Below are 15663 nucleotides of genomic sequence, written 5' to 3'. Positions count from 1 at the left end.
AGGCGCTCGCATATCATCTGGCACAGAGTATGAGCCTTCCACAACTTCCACTGAGCCCCACATCTGCAAGCGGGTAGGCCTTGTTTCAAGAATTGGGGGACATTTGCCCCGTGCCTAGCCTGCCCCTGTCCTGGGCCCATGGGCACGCACGCACGTCTCTTTATCTCTCTAGTGCATAGCTCCCTTTGTGCTCCCATGCAGAGTAAACCCAGTAGTCAACGGGTTAGCAAAACTGTGATGCCGGATTTGTATTTCCAAACCCCATCTGTCTTGATTAATTGCTTCTTTTAATGAAAAATGAAACCAGCATTATGATGATAGCTTAATTACATAGCCTTTTATTTTATTATTCTGTGTCCATTATTTTCATTTCTGAAAAATGACAATCAAAAAATGGGGGGTGGTAGTTTTTCCTTCCCTAATAATAGCAAGGTCTAAAGATTGTAACTTCCCACGGATCCATCTGACGTCACCCCATCCAATCTAATTGCAAAACAACGCCGTGCTGATATCACCTTCAGATTGCTCCGCTATTGTCCTGGCTGACGGATTTCATAAACTAAATGGAGGTCGGATTAAGCGACTTGAATAAATATATTAAAAAGAAAGGGGAAAAGCAACATTTTTATATTAAAAGAGCAGTTTAAATCCTCATTATTACAGATTGTCGAACAAGTAAACACTTTCCGTTTGATTAGATGGCTGGAATGATTTAACTCTGTAATGACTAGTGTGTTTTGCAATATGTCTTAAAGCTTTAACACCTTTAATTAACTAATTATTATTATTATTATATACAGCAATGTCACGTAGAAGTTATATAAATGCTTTTATGGTGTTCTTTTCTTTGTGTATTATTTTTTTTTGTTGTGCATGTTTTTGTTGCCGTGGGCCAGGGTTACATTAAAATCAATGTGACCCTACATGATGCGTCCCTGGTTAAAGTAGCCATATGGACACCCTACTGTTTTTGAGTGTTTTTAGTGTTTTTCTGTCCCTCTACATTTGGACTTCACTGTGATCTGCAATGATAAAGAAGTTGTGAAGTTTCATCTTACCAGGTATGTAAGCCCTCCTTACCTAATGTATTGGGGGGGTCTCAGTCCACTTGAATATACATGTATGTACAGGTATGTATATACAGGTATGTATGTACATGTATGTATCGTAAGAAGCGCTGCATACATTGGCGGTGTATAAATAAAGATAATTATGTAGCAGCTATTGGTCCATGGAGCAGGGAGACAATAATTACATTTTGCTACCCGTAGCTTAATTTGTTCTGCAAAACTACAAAAAATATATGACTAGTATCAGATTTAAAATATGCTTTCAAATGTATTGGGCTGCTTTTTTTTCAATATGATATTCTCAGACAGCTACATATTGGTCATTGTGTTCTTGCTCTGTTATCTCTGCCCAATCTACTACAGAGTTACTATACACTCGGCTGCCTTGTGGTAAACAAAAGAATGGCTCAGTCTCAATCACCAACCCTGAGACCTAAGGAAAGCATTTGCCATACAGACTTTTGACTGGCCAGAACAGTAGAAAAAGGGAAGCATATTTGAACAGAAAGAGAGAGAGAGAAATATGAACCTGTTCTTTCTGTAAATAACGCTGTGTTCGGTGCTAAAGGGGTGAAATAGTTTTCTTTTCTTTTAATCAAACAGTTAATATTTCAGGCTGTCCAATAATGAAACTGTTTTTCTTCACAGTATATGCAAAGTGTCATCTGGTCTTCTGCACCTTTTGATTGAGGCGCCTCCAGTGTATCTGTGACCCAAGATGGTGAGTGTTTACTCCAGAATCCTGTTTATACACACTTTTGTTACTTTTGTTGCTTTTGTTACTTGTTTCAAAGAGCTGCTTGTTTGCATGCGGTTCTGAAATCTTGCTGAGTTTTGTGATTCTTATCACCACTAATCACTTTTATCAGACTCTTTGTGTAACACTTTTGTACAGTCCTACATTGTACAGTTTACAATCACTAACTGATACTACTCAGAACACATGACATCATTTTATTCTTCTGTATTGTTCATACTTTGACCCAAACCCAGCAGAAATGAAAATAGTTGTAGATAAATGTGGGGTTTTCACCAGGAGAAATATAGGAATGACTCTGAAAACACCAAACTAAATGTCAGTGCTATTTGAAGGTAGAAAGATGCCTTGTCTTCTGCCTTTGCAGACATTGGGGATCGTAGATCTGTTAGGGGGCCACTTTGATCTACGCGGGCCAGCCCTCCATGCTATAAAATTAAAAGAGGCTGTCACAGGGCACTCATACTCAGAACGCGTTACAGCTATGGGCGCAAAGCACTCCTCGGCCCCTATCCCACCCCCAACAAAGGTGTTCTGATTTGGACATCTGAAATTGGGATGTTATTTGTGATGTATATTGTATTTTTACAAACAGCAAAGGTTGGTATATACTGTATATGTAACTGTGTTAATTAAGGGGTGATTTTTTTAAATAAATTGTAGTTTAGGAAGTTATTTTTTTTATTTTTTATTATTAGTTACAATAATACAATGGACAGGCAGGGCACAATAGGAGAGCCGCACACAAAAAGTTTCTATGCTTCTTAATACGCCATGAAAGTTTTTCTGTCCCTCACAGTTAAAACCAATTCTGGACAGAGAAGATCACAGAGGAATCAGAGAATCCATGCTCAGGCTAATGGTGTAGATTCGTACTTTCTTTATGATACGGTCTGTAAGAAACAGCATGACGGCAGGGCATCCAGCGCTCTACAGCACACAAAAGGGCAGCAGGACATTTCAAGTGCTAGACTATAGTTAACGATAGTTGTTATAGTCTAGTTTATCATGAACAGTATTTTGCATGTATTTTAAAGGATTGGATAAATCCAATTTAAAAGTAGCTCATTTAGCAATTGTTTTACATCATGAAATGCATATGAAAATCTAAAACGCCTTTGGATGGATAGACCCCTTAGCAAAGTCTCGTGTAATAAATCAATAGTCAAGGTGTGGGTCCCGTTTGTTGCTACGTTGGCCTGGTTTACGTCTGTTTATTATGATTAACTGTTTTACATTGTGTGTTGTGTCTCTGTAACATGCTTTATTATAGTTGTCGTTATGCTATGTGTTTAAAGTGATTTTTTTCCCTGTGGTTCTAATAGTTTGCCATCTACCCTTACCCGATACTGTATAGTAGATCAATAAAATCCTACTTTACCCTACAGCAGACCTGTCATTTTATTCTAAAAATATTTTTGTGTTCTCCATACAGCCACAAGTCTAACCACTAACAAAGGAAAGCAGAGAGACGCCATGAAGAAGAAATCGGACTACATATCGGTGTCTAGAAACGGCAGGTACCGTGTGCTGGCGGCTCCAGATGCCCCTGTTGTGAGACTCACGACAGCTGTATGTGTGATGTCAGCAGTCACTAGAGCGATGAAGACTGACGCTCTCTTTCGACTGGGCCGCCACTGAAGACAAAAGAGTCCCTTTGGTTTCTTGCTTCCTTCTTGATGTTGGGGATGTGAGGAACATATTAATTTTTTTCTTTTTGAAAGTATGACAGATTCATGCTGTCACCTTCAAATGTCCCAGAAATATATTAAGTTCAACAGAACTGGCCACAAAATGGTGAAAAAATACACTTTGTGCAAAAAGGGAAATACGATAATTATACTTGTGATGACCTCCCAGTGGTACTGATCAAATAAACTTATGAAAATAGGAAAAGCAGTAATAGAATGCATGGCATGCCATCTGAATGTATGCATCATACCTGGTTGTAAATCATTTTTATTTTAATAACGGGCGACCCTGGTACTTTAAGGCCAGTGGTCGCCGTCTCTGGTCGCACGCTGTTGGTGAGTGTGTGGTGCTGTCGGCCAGTAGTCCGCCGGGTATTTGCTCAATGTGGCAGACGGCCAGTCTGGGCCGTGTGTCTATGTTTTGTATTTAGGTGCCGTTGTGATGTAAGGGGTGCATAGAGCATTTAGAGAGTTAAAAGGCGATGTATTTTAGGGGAAAAATAGTCAATTACCGTTTGGAGAATCTGCAGCGCGCCATCTGCTCCTTGGTCCCACTGTTGGTGGCAATCAGTGGCAGGAAAGTGATCCTACTGAAATCAATGGGAGCACTTTGCATGCGAGCACACAGGGGTCTGGGTAGCATCAGGGCAAGACAACACCTTGTGTTGATATAAAACGTGCATACGTTATTTGAGCCTATTTACCGCTAACCCAGGTAACGACAGATCAAAGAGGTAACAGTCCCAGCGGCAGCAAGGCCTTGTAATTGTTTGGAATGGGAAGATCGAACTCCTGATCCCATCTCCAAGGACCAAGCTATTTAAATATGCAGCATGGGGCAGGCATGAAGCCACCCTGAATCTAAGACTAGATCAAGGACTGATTAAGATCTGAGTCTCTATATCAGGAAAAATGGGCGGACGAGACGCGCCAAATGGTTCTTATCTCCTGAAATTCTACTTTCTGTGTAAGTCTGACAAGCTTGCTCCAATCTACCAATGTTTCATACCGCTTTTTGTCCTCTAAGACTGAGTTAAAGATTATCATAAAGTATTTAGACAAAATATATTTCTATGTATTTAAAAATAACCTTAATAGCGACAGAAATCAAAGTCTGTGTCATAAACAAGAGAAACCTTGCAGGATCTCTGGTTCACTTCTTGAGATCTGTTACTTGCAGTGCAAGGGTTAATTCGTAATGACTGGTGTATTTGTAATTTATGAGCCCATGGTTGGAGCTGGAATTATGGACTATTTCTAAATCATGGGTTAATTGGGTTAATGTGAAGGGCCATTTGTAGTCCCTGGCAGTTTGATTTGATTACGTGTCGTTTATGGTAATAAATTGTGATCATTGTGTGCGCAAGCCACGGGTTACATTGGATTACGCGAATTGCAGCCGTGGCAGTGAATTGGTTAACGCAGGCATCGCACTCTCCGTGGCCCGGGATGCTGCAGCGCCGACCGCACGTGCGAGCGAGGAAGTCCCGGCTCTGAGACGAGGGGGAGGGGGAGCGGCTCTCAGACCCACAGAGACACGCGAGGATGGAGAGGCTTCACGGGAACATCCCACCGCACAGCGCGGACCCTGCTCTCCGCATCCCGCCGCGCAGCAGCCGCTCTACAGCGGGGGACCTATAGCCCGTATACCCCTATAGAGAAGCATCGCCGCTACCGCTCAGCATCACGGCGACAAAGCCGGTGTCCTGCAGCAGGGATCTGACACGGGAGCGCCGATCTATGGCAGTGATGGAGGTCGCCCTATAGAAAAGCCACAGCAGGACAGCAACGATACAATAGCGGATCGCCCTACAGAGCAAGCCGGCGCAGCACGGATTCAATAACGATTCAAATGCTCTGACTGCAAGGATACAGACACGGGGTACAGCCTCATGCAGAGCGGCTGCCCCACGGCACACACCCGCGAGTGCAGGAACTGCTCCGTGAGACCCCAATACCCCGGGGCAAATCTCAGTGTCAGTGGCGGTATAGCCCAGATCCCATCGGTGCTCTCATATCAGCAGCCGCCCCGTATCAGAGCACCGTGCATCATCATCATCACAGGCACCGCGTGGAACCATGCCAGTGACCCGCACCAAATGGGCAAAGTTAAAGCTAAACCCACGGACACTGTAACCCCACGCCGAGGCGCAATCTCTCAGGTCCCGAGTCAAAACACGTTCTCATCCCCAACCAGCACATTTACTAAAGAGCTCCGGTATATTTGAAACGTACGGTGCCTGTCGCAGAGCCGCAACACCAAGTGACCCAAAGCACATAACCCGCACCAATCCGGGGACCCTGCAGCTCCCGCGGCAGTCACGATAAGGCAGCCCCTCCACACCCACTTCCACAGTGCGTATCCTATACGGAATCTGAGCGTGCGGCACCGAGCAGCGGCAGCTCGTGCCCGGCCCAGGACCGTGTAAGGATCCCGGTGTACCAGATTCGGGGCAGCGCGTTTCTTCTGCACATTGTGGATCATTTGTCCGGGATCATGCCGGGCTGAGCGTGTGGAATCCGTGACAGCTTTTAGGATGGCGGATGGACGGGATTGTGCGGCCGGTACCGCGGCGGCAGCAGCCGTCATTGTAGGACTTTTAGGAGTACAGGATGTGGCCTCAGTGACTGCTGCGGGGCTTCAGCTTCCTGATCGCGGAGAGGAGCCGGTGCTGAATGGGAGATACGCGGAGGACAGTCCCCAGTCAGGGAGGAGCAGCAGGGAGAACTCAGGGGAAAGAAGCCGGGTGACAGGGAACCAGAGGACCACGGGCATTATGAAGGTAAGACCCCTGTACTATCCCCACATCCATATCTGAATCCCAAAGACCATTCCTTCCTATACACCTATACATCATACAGGGTGCACCCTATACAGGAACCCCCATCACAGAACCCAATACTGTGCATACCCCTCACCACCAGCATAAAGTACCCCAGAACATGTGAGATGAAATAGACATTATACCCAACAGGTACCAGGTACCATTCACTTCCCTGACCGCTTAACCATACTCAACACCCAAAGATGTTGGCCCAACTCATGCCTCCTTTGCACCTGGGCCATAAGTAACCCATAAGTAAGATCTAATAATCCAGACGCTCATCTTGGAAATAGAATTGTGATTGGCATCATTATTTCATAATCAAAATACTTTATATAAATGCGGAGTGTGATTAAAAAAAGATGTCCACCTACACTTTCGTACGTACCGGCACTTTCCACGTGAAATAACTTTGGAAGTGCGTGGGGTGTCGTGATGCATTTTAATAAGGCCAGCTTGAGTAGCACTTATGATAAAATATCCACAAATAAATCAAGCGACGTGCTGACGGATTCAGGACTGTTAAAGCTATGCTTAATCATACCCCCCAAGTGCCCCTCCTTAGAGGGTCAGTCACTACATTATATTTATTTATATAGCTCCAGCAAATTCTGTAGCGCAGTTACAACAGAGTCAGAAATATAATTAAAAATCACACGCATTAACAAACTGGAACAAAGGAGAAGAGGGCCCTGTCCTTGTGAGCTTACAATCTAGTCAAGGGTAGAGGGGAAAGTGAAACAGTAGGAGAGGACTACTTGGATAGCGATGAGTTGGTCGAGTCAGGATGATCTGTAGAGGTTGGTGATCGTTCAGATTGCTTGATTAGGATGTTGGCTGAGAGTGTTAGGAGGAATGTTTGAAAGTCGCATGTGAGGGAGAAAGTCTGACGGAACGGGGTAGGGAATTCCAGTGAAGGGGTGCAGAACGGGGGAAACGCGGGAGTGGGAAGAGGTAACGATGATAGAAGAGAGACGCAGGTCGTTAGAGGAACGGAGAGGGCGGTTAGGGGTGTATTTGGATACAGAGATCCCCTCTATATACCCTCTATGTTAAGGGCTCTGTAGGAGTCTGAATTTGATTCTGGAGTACGGAGAGCCAATGGAGCGATTGGCACAGGGGAGCGGAAGATGAGGAAAGGTGACAGAGAAAGATGAGTCTGGCTGCCGTGCGGAGGACAGATTGGAGCGTTGAAAGACTTAGTAAGGAGTTGCAATAATCCAGAAGGGAGGGGATTAGTATTTTGGTTGTTTCTTGTGTGAGGAATGGCCGAATTCGGGAGATGTTTTTCAGGTGAAGGCAGCAGGATTTGGTGAGGGACGATGTGAGGGATGAAGGAGAGAGCAGAGTGAAGTTGCCTTTGCTGTGTTTATGGAATAAGTGGCAAAGTGTGTCATTCTTATCTTCCCCGTTCCAGGGCAATTAATCTTTATGCAGGTAGATGCTCGCAGTGGATGAAGAATGAAATGACTTGGTTGGTACTGTTTCGAGTATGTTAATAAAAAGGTTACATTATTTATGGCCAAATATTTTATCATTTCTTCCACTCAACAAAAAAAAAAAACATGTTGTGTTTGCTGTGGACAGCTGGAGGTTGAGGACCCTGGCACTGCTTATCTGCTAATGGTGGTAATACACGATCATACGTTCCCTATGGTGACACTGGGAGTGATGTGGGTGTGTAGAGCCTTCTATATTATATAAAAATCCGGTCTATTTTCTACTATGGAAAATATGGTAAGAATGAGGAAAGAGCGCAAGCATATGTAGCACTTTTGAACTTTCATATAATTAAGTAGTGAAAACACTTCTGCTAACCATGTTATGCAGCTGGATGTTAATGGATGCATTTTACAGTAATCCTTTTCAGCATGAATGCATCATTTAGGAAAAACACCTATTTTTAGCATTTTTTTTTCAAAATTAAGAAAAATAACATTCCAAACATAAGGTTGTTGTGCTCTTTCCTCTCCTTGTGTGGAGAATGGATGCATGTTACAATGATCCTTTTTATCCTGAATGCCAGATTTGAGAAAAAACACATAACTTTAATGTTTTTCTTAAAACATTGCAAGCATAAAGTGATGTGCTTTATCCAATCCTTATGTGATGCGATGATCTGTGCTGTCTGCTGGCTTACCTTCCTATTGCCATGGCCATCTTTATTGCTAATATGAGCCTCAGCTTCTTGTGTGTTCTTCATACATAGAGCCATTGCTGTAGGGGTTCTGGCCCAGGATGGCCTTTGTGGGGCCACAAGGCCCTTGTACTCTCACCTGCTTCTGTCTGTAGAAACCCTGACAAAAGGTCTTTCCCACAACCAAAAGACAGAAAACGCTGAAATCTTGCATTTTTTCAGCTGCTGCATGCAATGTCCTGCGCTCAGGACCTCATTTTTCTCTACCTATTAGTCTCTCAAACAAAAGCCTCTCCATCTCCCATCTATTGTATTTCGTCTCATGACTTCTGTGAGTTCATTGATTTCTGGAGCGTTACGCATTGGAAACTCACAGAGCCCAGGTTTCGACAAACTGAAGTCATACAGAGGCGGACCTAATGACCTTATAAAGCAGGAAGCAGGAAGTGTACTTAAGTATGCTCTCTGAACGTGTACTGTAGTGCTCCTTTTGTTATTAGTGAGAATTGAAGTCCCATTCAAGTGGATGTTCATTGCTTGAACCGTAGCCAGTCGCGCATGCGCAGGTTGAACCCACATCCATGTAGTTAACTAGAAATTGTTGCAATAGCAGAGAGAAGGAATTTGTATATATTTCACTTTGAGATAATAATACTAATGAACAATATGTCTTGCATTTTATATGCTTGAAATCAGTAGATATATTATATACTAGTAGCACTGTGTTTTTCTAGGGTGTTTTTTTTTTAAATCTTTACTACTGAGCTGCAACTGTTGTCCCTTCCCCTGTGCTGAAAGCATGTTTAGTATTTACTTATTAATGTACTTAAGTATGCTTCCTGCTTTTATTTCGGGCAGTCAGAGGGAGGGGAGATGTCTAATTTTTAGCTCCAATAAAAAACCGAATGCGTGCAGCAGTTTACTGAAGCTTCAAGAACATCAGCAGAAGTCATCTGATCTCCTAAAAGCTTGTGTGTTGGTCCAATAAAAGATATCACACCCAACTAAAAACTCCTCTCATGGACCAATATGGCTGCATATGTTTGGCTTTAGGAATTACAAATAGTAATTTTAAAAACTCCGATTTGTATTTGGAATAAAAGAGGATACTACTTTCAGGAAATCACCCATTAATGTTTTTCCTTTAAGCCTTAACCCATTTCTTAACGCATTAATTAAAATGTGTTATGATGTCTAGATGACCATTAGGAGTTAATAGAACACCCTATTGTTTTTGAGAGAAAAAAGTGTTTCCCCTCTTCATAAAAAAAAAACCATGATTTAAAAGTTACAAAATGTCAAAACATAATAAACAGATCCCAAAACCTAAATATGTGGTTTCTAACATGAAGTGCTTTAAAGTGTTTAAAAAAAAATAGAAAAACAAAAATACAAATGAAATAACAATGAAACAAAGCACAGTGCTGTCATTATGACATCATAAATGCTACCATCTTGTACCAAGACAGCAGTCTTTAAAGCGGCCAAAGGGATTATTGAAAATATTAAAAAATAAAAATTAAAAAGACAAATATAAGAAAAAATAGTAACTAATATGTAGCATTTCACTCCCTTATGAAATAACAAAAGCCTATGCACACTGGGTATTCTACTCTGGGAATATTGCTGAATATAAATCAGGGGGTTTTTTAACTTGTGGAAGCAAAAATGTTGTTTTAAATGTGTTTGATATTTTTTAACATTAATCATTATTAAATGCTACATTATGCAGAAAAAGGGTATTAAAAGAAAAAAAAACTTAATACTTTGCCCAAGTATATTTAGGATTTGTATATGATATTGATACAAAAATAAAACTAGACTAAACCAATAATAATATTCATAAATAACCATATAATGTCATATACCTGGAATAACGGCACTCTCCTGATTATCAACGTACAGGGGAGAGAATGTCTGTCTAATATGATTTATTGTTATAACAGCATTCTAATCATGTAAATGAAGGGTATGGCTTGCAATTCATTAAAAAGAATAATGAACATATGCGGAGATATCGGACAACACTGGAGGAAGGACAGGCTGTACTTCCATCCTCATCATCGATGCAAGCCCTGCATCAGAAGGCCCGTCCGTTAATTATTAATTGGAGAGCAGAATGTAGGAGAGCTGGATACAAAGCGGAGAGATCATCCACCAGGCGCTCTTATCACATGGATTATGGGGTTTACGTCCAAAATAATTTGACGTTTTCATGGGGAGGCAACATATTTTAATCGCTCAGCCATTGGAACAAACATTTAACCCTTTGTGTTCCAGAAGGGCAAGACCACTGTTCCATTGTTTCATTAATAGTCTAGATTACCAATTTAACACTGGATGGTGATTGTGGGTGGGTATATGTCAATCTCCTAATATGTTTTTAATATAATAAATACTAGAACGGAGCATTTTATGATATACAGGATGGTAATATAATTATCAGAAGAGGAAATCTACCGATTTATTTACTTGAAGGTGCTGGCTGGTATAGTAGGAACGCACAGCTGTGTCTAGAAAATAATTAACCTACTGAAATTCTATTTGCTTTTCAGCATCTATTACTCCCGTGAAATACATAGAGAAATATAATGAAGATATCACATGATCGCTGCGTGTTTCAGTGTGTCTGCTTTCTTTAGACACGGGGCTCTGTGTTGTGCGGACACCTTTACTCTGCGGTAGGTCCACGCTCCCTCCATCCATGAGAAGGTCACTCTCTTCCTATCTCACTGTGACCTTCTAAAAATCACTACATCTACTTGGACCCTGTGCTTCTTTTCCGGTAGTCACGATTTGTTAGAGGATTATAATACATAAATCTTTTAACGAGTGGGTGACAAGGCCAGCTTTGTTTAGTTTAGATAGTAGCGATCTATGCATTTAGATGTTGTGGCCAGATTGCTAAAAGTATATATAAGATTAATGTTCTAAAGTTGTTTACAGCTTTGGCTTTGGATGATGCGCTCTGACGCCTAACAGGTTAAAATGCTAAATCAAGCTAAAGAAAACAAGGAAGCGAAAGTGTCCCTGTGAAAACAATCACATCTACCTTATTGACACCGGGGAGTTCCCAGTCCTTATTGTGATAACACGGCAGCCTTTTACATCAGCAGACTACGTGAAACACTAATGAGGTAGATCCACAAGGGGATAGGCAAGTGGACAATGGGGGGGGGGGATTAGAAGAGGATATCTAAATTCAAATGAGAGATTGTTCTCTGATTTATCATGGGGATACGACGTGTGATTTGTTTGTTAATGTTATCCCAACTGGGATTGTGACTGTATCTGTATATCATGCATATGTAAACAGTACATTCAAATATATGTACACATACACACGCCTGCATACAGAAATTATTGATTTTGTCTCTATGTAGATGTGGTTTTTATACTTGTCTACTCGTAATCAGTGAAGGCAGAAAACAATGAATCTGTCTCTATGCAATGGCTTTATTCTTTTCGGATTTACAGAGATATCTTTATCAGTGTCTCTTCCATTCCCTTTCTTATTTGTCTTCTTGCGTTAGCGTAGAAATATACTGGCTGTTCCAGTGTAATGAAGGCAAATGTCATAAGATTGTCATCATTACTGGCCCTTTGAAGTGGCTGATTTCATTTTTCATTCCCCTGGGTGGCCTTCTGAATGTTGTGTTTTTGTGAAGGTTAATGATGGATTATGTCCAGTGTATGTAGATTTGAGCTGTACTGGAGTATAACGGTTCCACAAACACGATGCATCAATAGACGGCAGTCTGAGTCTGAAATGTAGTTATACCAATCCATAAAGAGTGGAGTGACTTAGATAAATCATACACCGCGATCATTCACGCTCATATATACACTGAATCCTGAGACGCCCACAACGGATTGGCTCGCATAAATATTACCCTAATGCAGGGGTCGATAAATCTGGCTTGCATCTAGGAGTCAGCCCAAATATTTTCCAATAATATTTGTTATTCTCACTTATTACCCCCTAATCTGCAATTAAATGATTTTTATTGCAGCAGAAAACACACATTTCTTTCACTTTGTATAGTACTGCAGATAACCCTTCATGACAAGCGGTGTTTTAAACCCTAAAGACTCAAGCTTGCATGTTTAACCATTCTTACACTTACACACACTAACACCATACAGTAACAGACACACACACACGCTAACATTCTACACTCATGTACACACATCCTAACACCACACAGTAACAGACACATGCTAACGTGTTATCCTCACAAACACTAACACCCAACAGGAACACACGCTAACATTCTACACTCATGTACACACATCCTTACACCATACACTAATACACACCATATGACATGCTAATGTCATATGGTAACATGCACAACACCATACACACTAACGCTACACTCTGATACAACATACACACACACTGGCTAACACTATACATATATAACAACACGTGCTCTTACACTATGCACACATACACACTAAGACTGGCACTACAATACAGTAGACATACTGACTCTGGCACTATATACACACACACACTATACTATAGTATACACTCACACTCTCACAGACTGACTCCAGCACTATACACACACACACTGATAATACAGTACACACACACACACACACACACACACACTGATAGTACAGTATACACACACAGACTAATTCCAGCACTATACATATACACACTGACTCTAACACTACAGTACACACTCACATACACTACTCTCACCTCATGGAGACCTGCTGTGCCTCTGCCTATCGTCTGCCATTGTGAATCCGGCACCCTACACTTTCCTGCAGAGGTGCATTAAGTGACCCCACTCAGCACCTCGTGGCACCCGCTTCACCGCACCCCATAGGTTTAAGGGGTAGGTTTAAAGTTTAAGGGGCCAGATTCACAATAGCAGCCTTGGCCAGTTTCTACCCCTATGCCCTGCAAAACCCTGTGCACCAGGAAGTAGTTTCTAGTTGCCATGGTGACCTGGTGCCCAAGGTTTGTCGAGCTCTGCCCTAATGCATACAGCCTGGCTCAGATAAACAGATGAAGCAAAATATGACTGATATAAATATATGTCTAAAATACACAGATTAAATGACCCACATGGACCGACAAAAGTACACGGATCCATCCGCATTTACAAGAACCTTCAGGACTGAATTTAGAATCTCGGTTATTACTCCAATCACAAAGAATGGCTAATTCTCAAGGTCACTCAGCTGCTTATTAATATTGCATGCAAATCTCCGCAGACTCTAGGAGCCAGACAAACAGTCTCGCTAGAGCCACCAGGAATGGGAGCTGACTGGTGGAAAGCTTGCCACGTGTCAGGATATGGGGGAAAGGGGCAAATGTATATAGGGTATATTGCAGAATCCCCCATGTTTTTATAATCAGGAACACACATTTATCATATGCTTTTAAGTGCCTTTAAGATCCAGCTTGGTGGATTAAGGGCTGAAGCAGAACCCAGTCCTGTTTCTGTGGTATTATAAAGCTTTTTTTTATGTTGTTGTACCCCTCAAGTTGTCCATCAAATGTTGTTTACAAGAGATTTTGGAACTGTAAGAATTATCATCCCATCCATATTATCCGTGGTACCGCAGGCTTTATTATCTAGTATATATCTATATCTTGTAGAGCTGTGTGTCTATGATATGTGGATGTGGTTCCTTTGTCACAGGAAGTGAGAAACATAACAGGAAGTTGAAAGCACCTCACACCTAACCCCAGTACCCTAGTTCCTCCAGTACGGCTTTTGTGTCCTCTGGACTTCTTTATTCCTTTGGTTGAGTGTCTGTGCAGATCCAGCTAGACATCTTCTGGTTCTTATTACTTAACGATGAGATAAGAATCTCCTTAGGGAGGCATGCATGAGAGAAACGGAGAGATTGTAAGCCAAAGTGTCACAGTAACATTCGTTGTGCATTTACTAGGTGGTTGTGCTACTTTTCATGTAACATTTGCTAATCCAAGTTTATGTTTCGAAAACCCTTTTGCAATTAAGTTGCAGCTAGAAATTTCCTTGTTTTCCATAAGAACAGCTAACTGATCTTTTGAAACTTTTAATGGAGCAGTATATGTATAATATAAATTATCTGATAACACAGCATTAATCAACTTAGTAGGGGGTAACTGAGCTGTAGGGATCTGCACTGATCTCTGCCGTGCTTCTAAAATTCATATGTAAGTGGTGCGGCAGAGGAGATGTGGGATAACCATATCTGAATTAACGAGAGGATTGTGTCACCTGTCCTAGCATATGAGTACAATCAGGCCTTCATAACACCAGCGCTCCATGAAGTAGAACCTGATACGTAGTGGTAATGCAGCCTCCGTGCCATGGGCTCCTGGAGGGGACTGAGTGCCAGCCTCCTTTCTACAGACTATGGGCGCTGGTACAGAAGGCCACGTTTCCCCAAGTACAAGAGACTCTAAACACTGTGGAGCTTGGACAGATGTGGGATAACCGTATCTGAATTAACGAGAGGATTGTGTCACCTGTCCTAGCATATGAATAGAATCAGGCCTTCATAACGCCAGCGCTCCAGGAACCTGGTAGTGTTTGTGTTTCAGAACGTTCTACACTGCTTCTCAATACCATCAAGTGATAAGCAGAAAGATCATGAATGCGGCCCAAGCTCAGACCCAATCCATTAACCAGACACAGCTACTTTATAACACATTATTCCCCATTGTAACTCTCACAATCCCATGAGTAACATATTTCACTTTTGTATCAATAAAATGAAACGCGATTCTCAATCATGTTATAAATTGTTGTCTCAGCCTTACAGAAGTAAGAACGCTAATAACGTTACATAGAAACTGCATGGTGGTTGACAGCAGAAGATGATGCAGGAACCATATTACCGCTTCCAATTCACTAAAGGATGAAGGATAACATAAAATGCCAAGACTATACATTTATTGAAATATGTTGGCTTCTGCAAAATATAATATATAATCATATAATATTCTAAACCTTTTTTAATTCAATACAAGTGATATATGTAGAATTGAATAATGTTTTTATCTCAGATGCAAAAGTCTGGATTTCGGTTCACCTTGAATATTCTTTGATTCCTTGATCATTGTTCACCTGAGCCCCCGCAGTATGAAGCTAATAGAGTAGGGCAGGCTAGTGGGTTGTGCGGAAGGCCTTGTTACCCTCTACGGCTTCTCTGAACAACCGCG

The 15663-nt window shown here is 41.7% G+C and overlaps 1 protein-coding gene across 1 annotated transcript in view; it reads left to right on the top strand.

Moving 5' to 3' along the window:
- The first annotated feature begins 5995 nt into the window (after window positions 1-5995).
- Window positions 5996-15663, top strand: part of LOC128472013 (inactive phospholipase C-like protein 2) — a 31664-nt gene continuing 21996 nt past the window's right edge. Inside the window, exon 1 of the mRNA XM_053454001.1 lies at window positions 5996-6301. Coding sequence (XP_053309976.1) covers window positions 6056-6301 — 246 coding nt within the window. The 5' untranslated portion in view covers window positions 5996-6055. The remainder of the gene's footprint in view (window positions 6302-15663) is intronic.

The sequence above is a fragment of the Spea bombifrons genome, chromosome 13 (assembly GCF_027358695.1).
Source record: "Spea bombifrons isolate aSpeBom1 chromosome 13, aSpeBom1.2.pri, whole genome shotgun sequence".
In the NCBI taxonomy this organism is placed as follows: domain Eukaryota; kingdom Metazoa; phylum Chordata; class Amphibia; order Anura; family Pelobatidae; genus Spea; species Spea bombifrons.
This window is presented reverse-complemented; position numbering and strand designations above follow the sequence as displayed.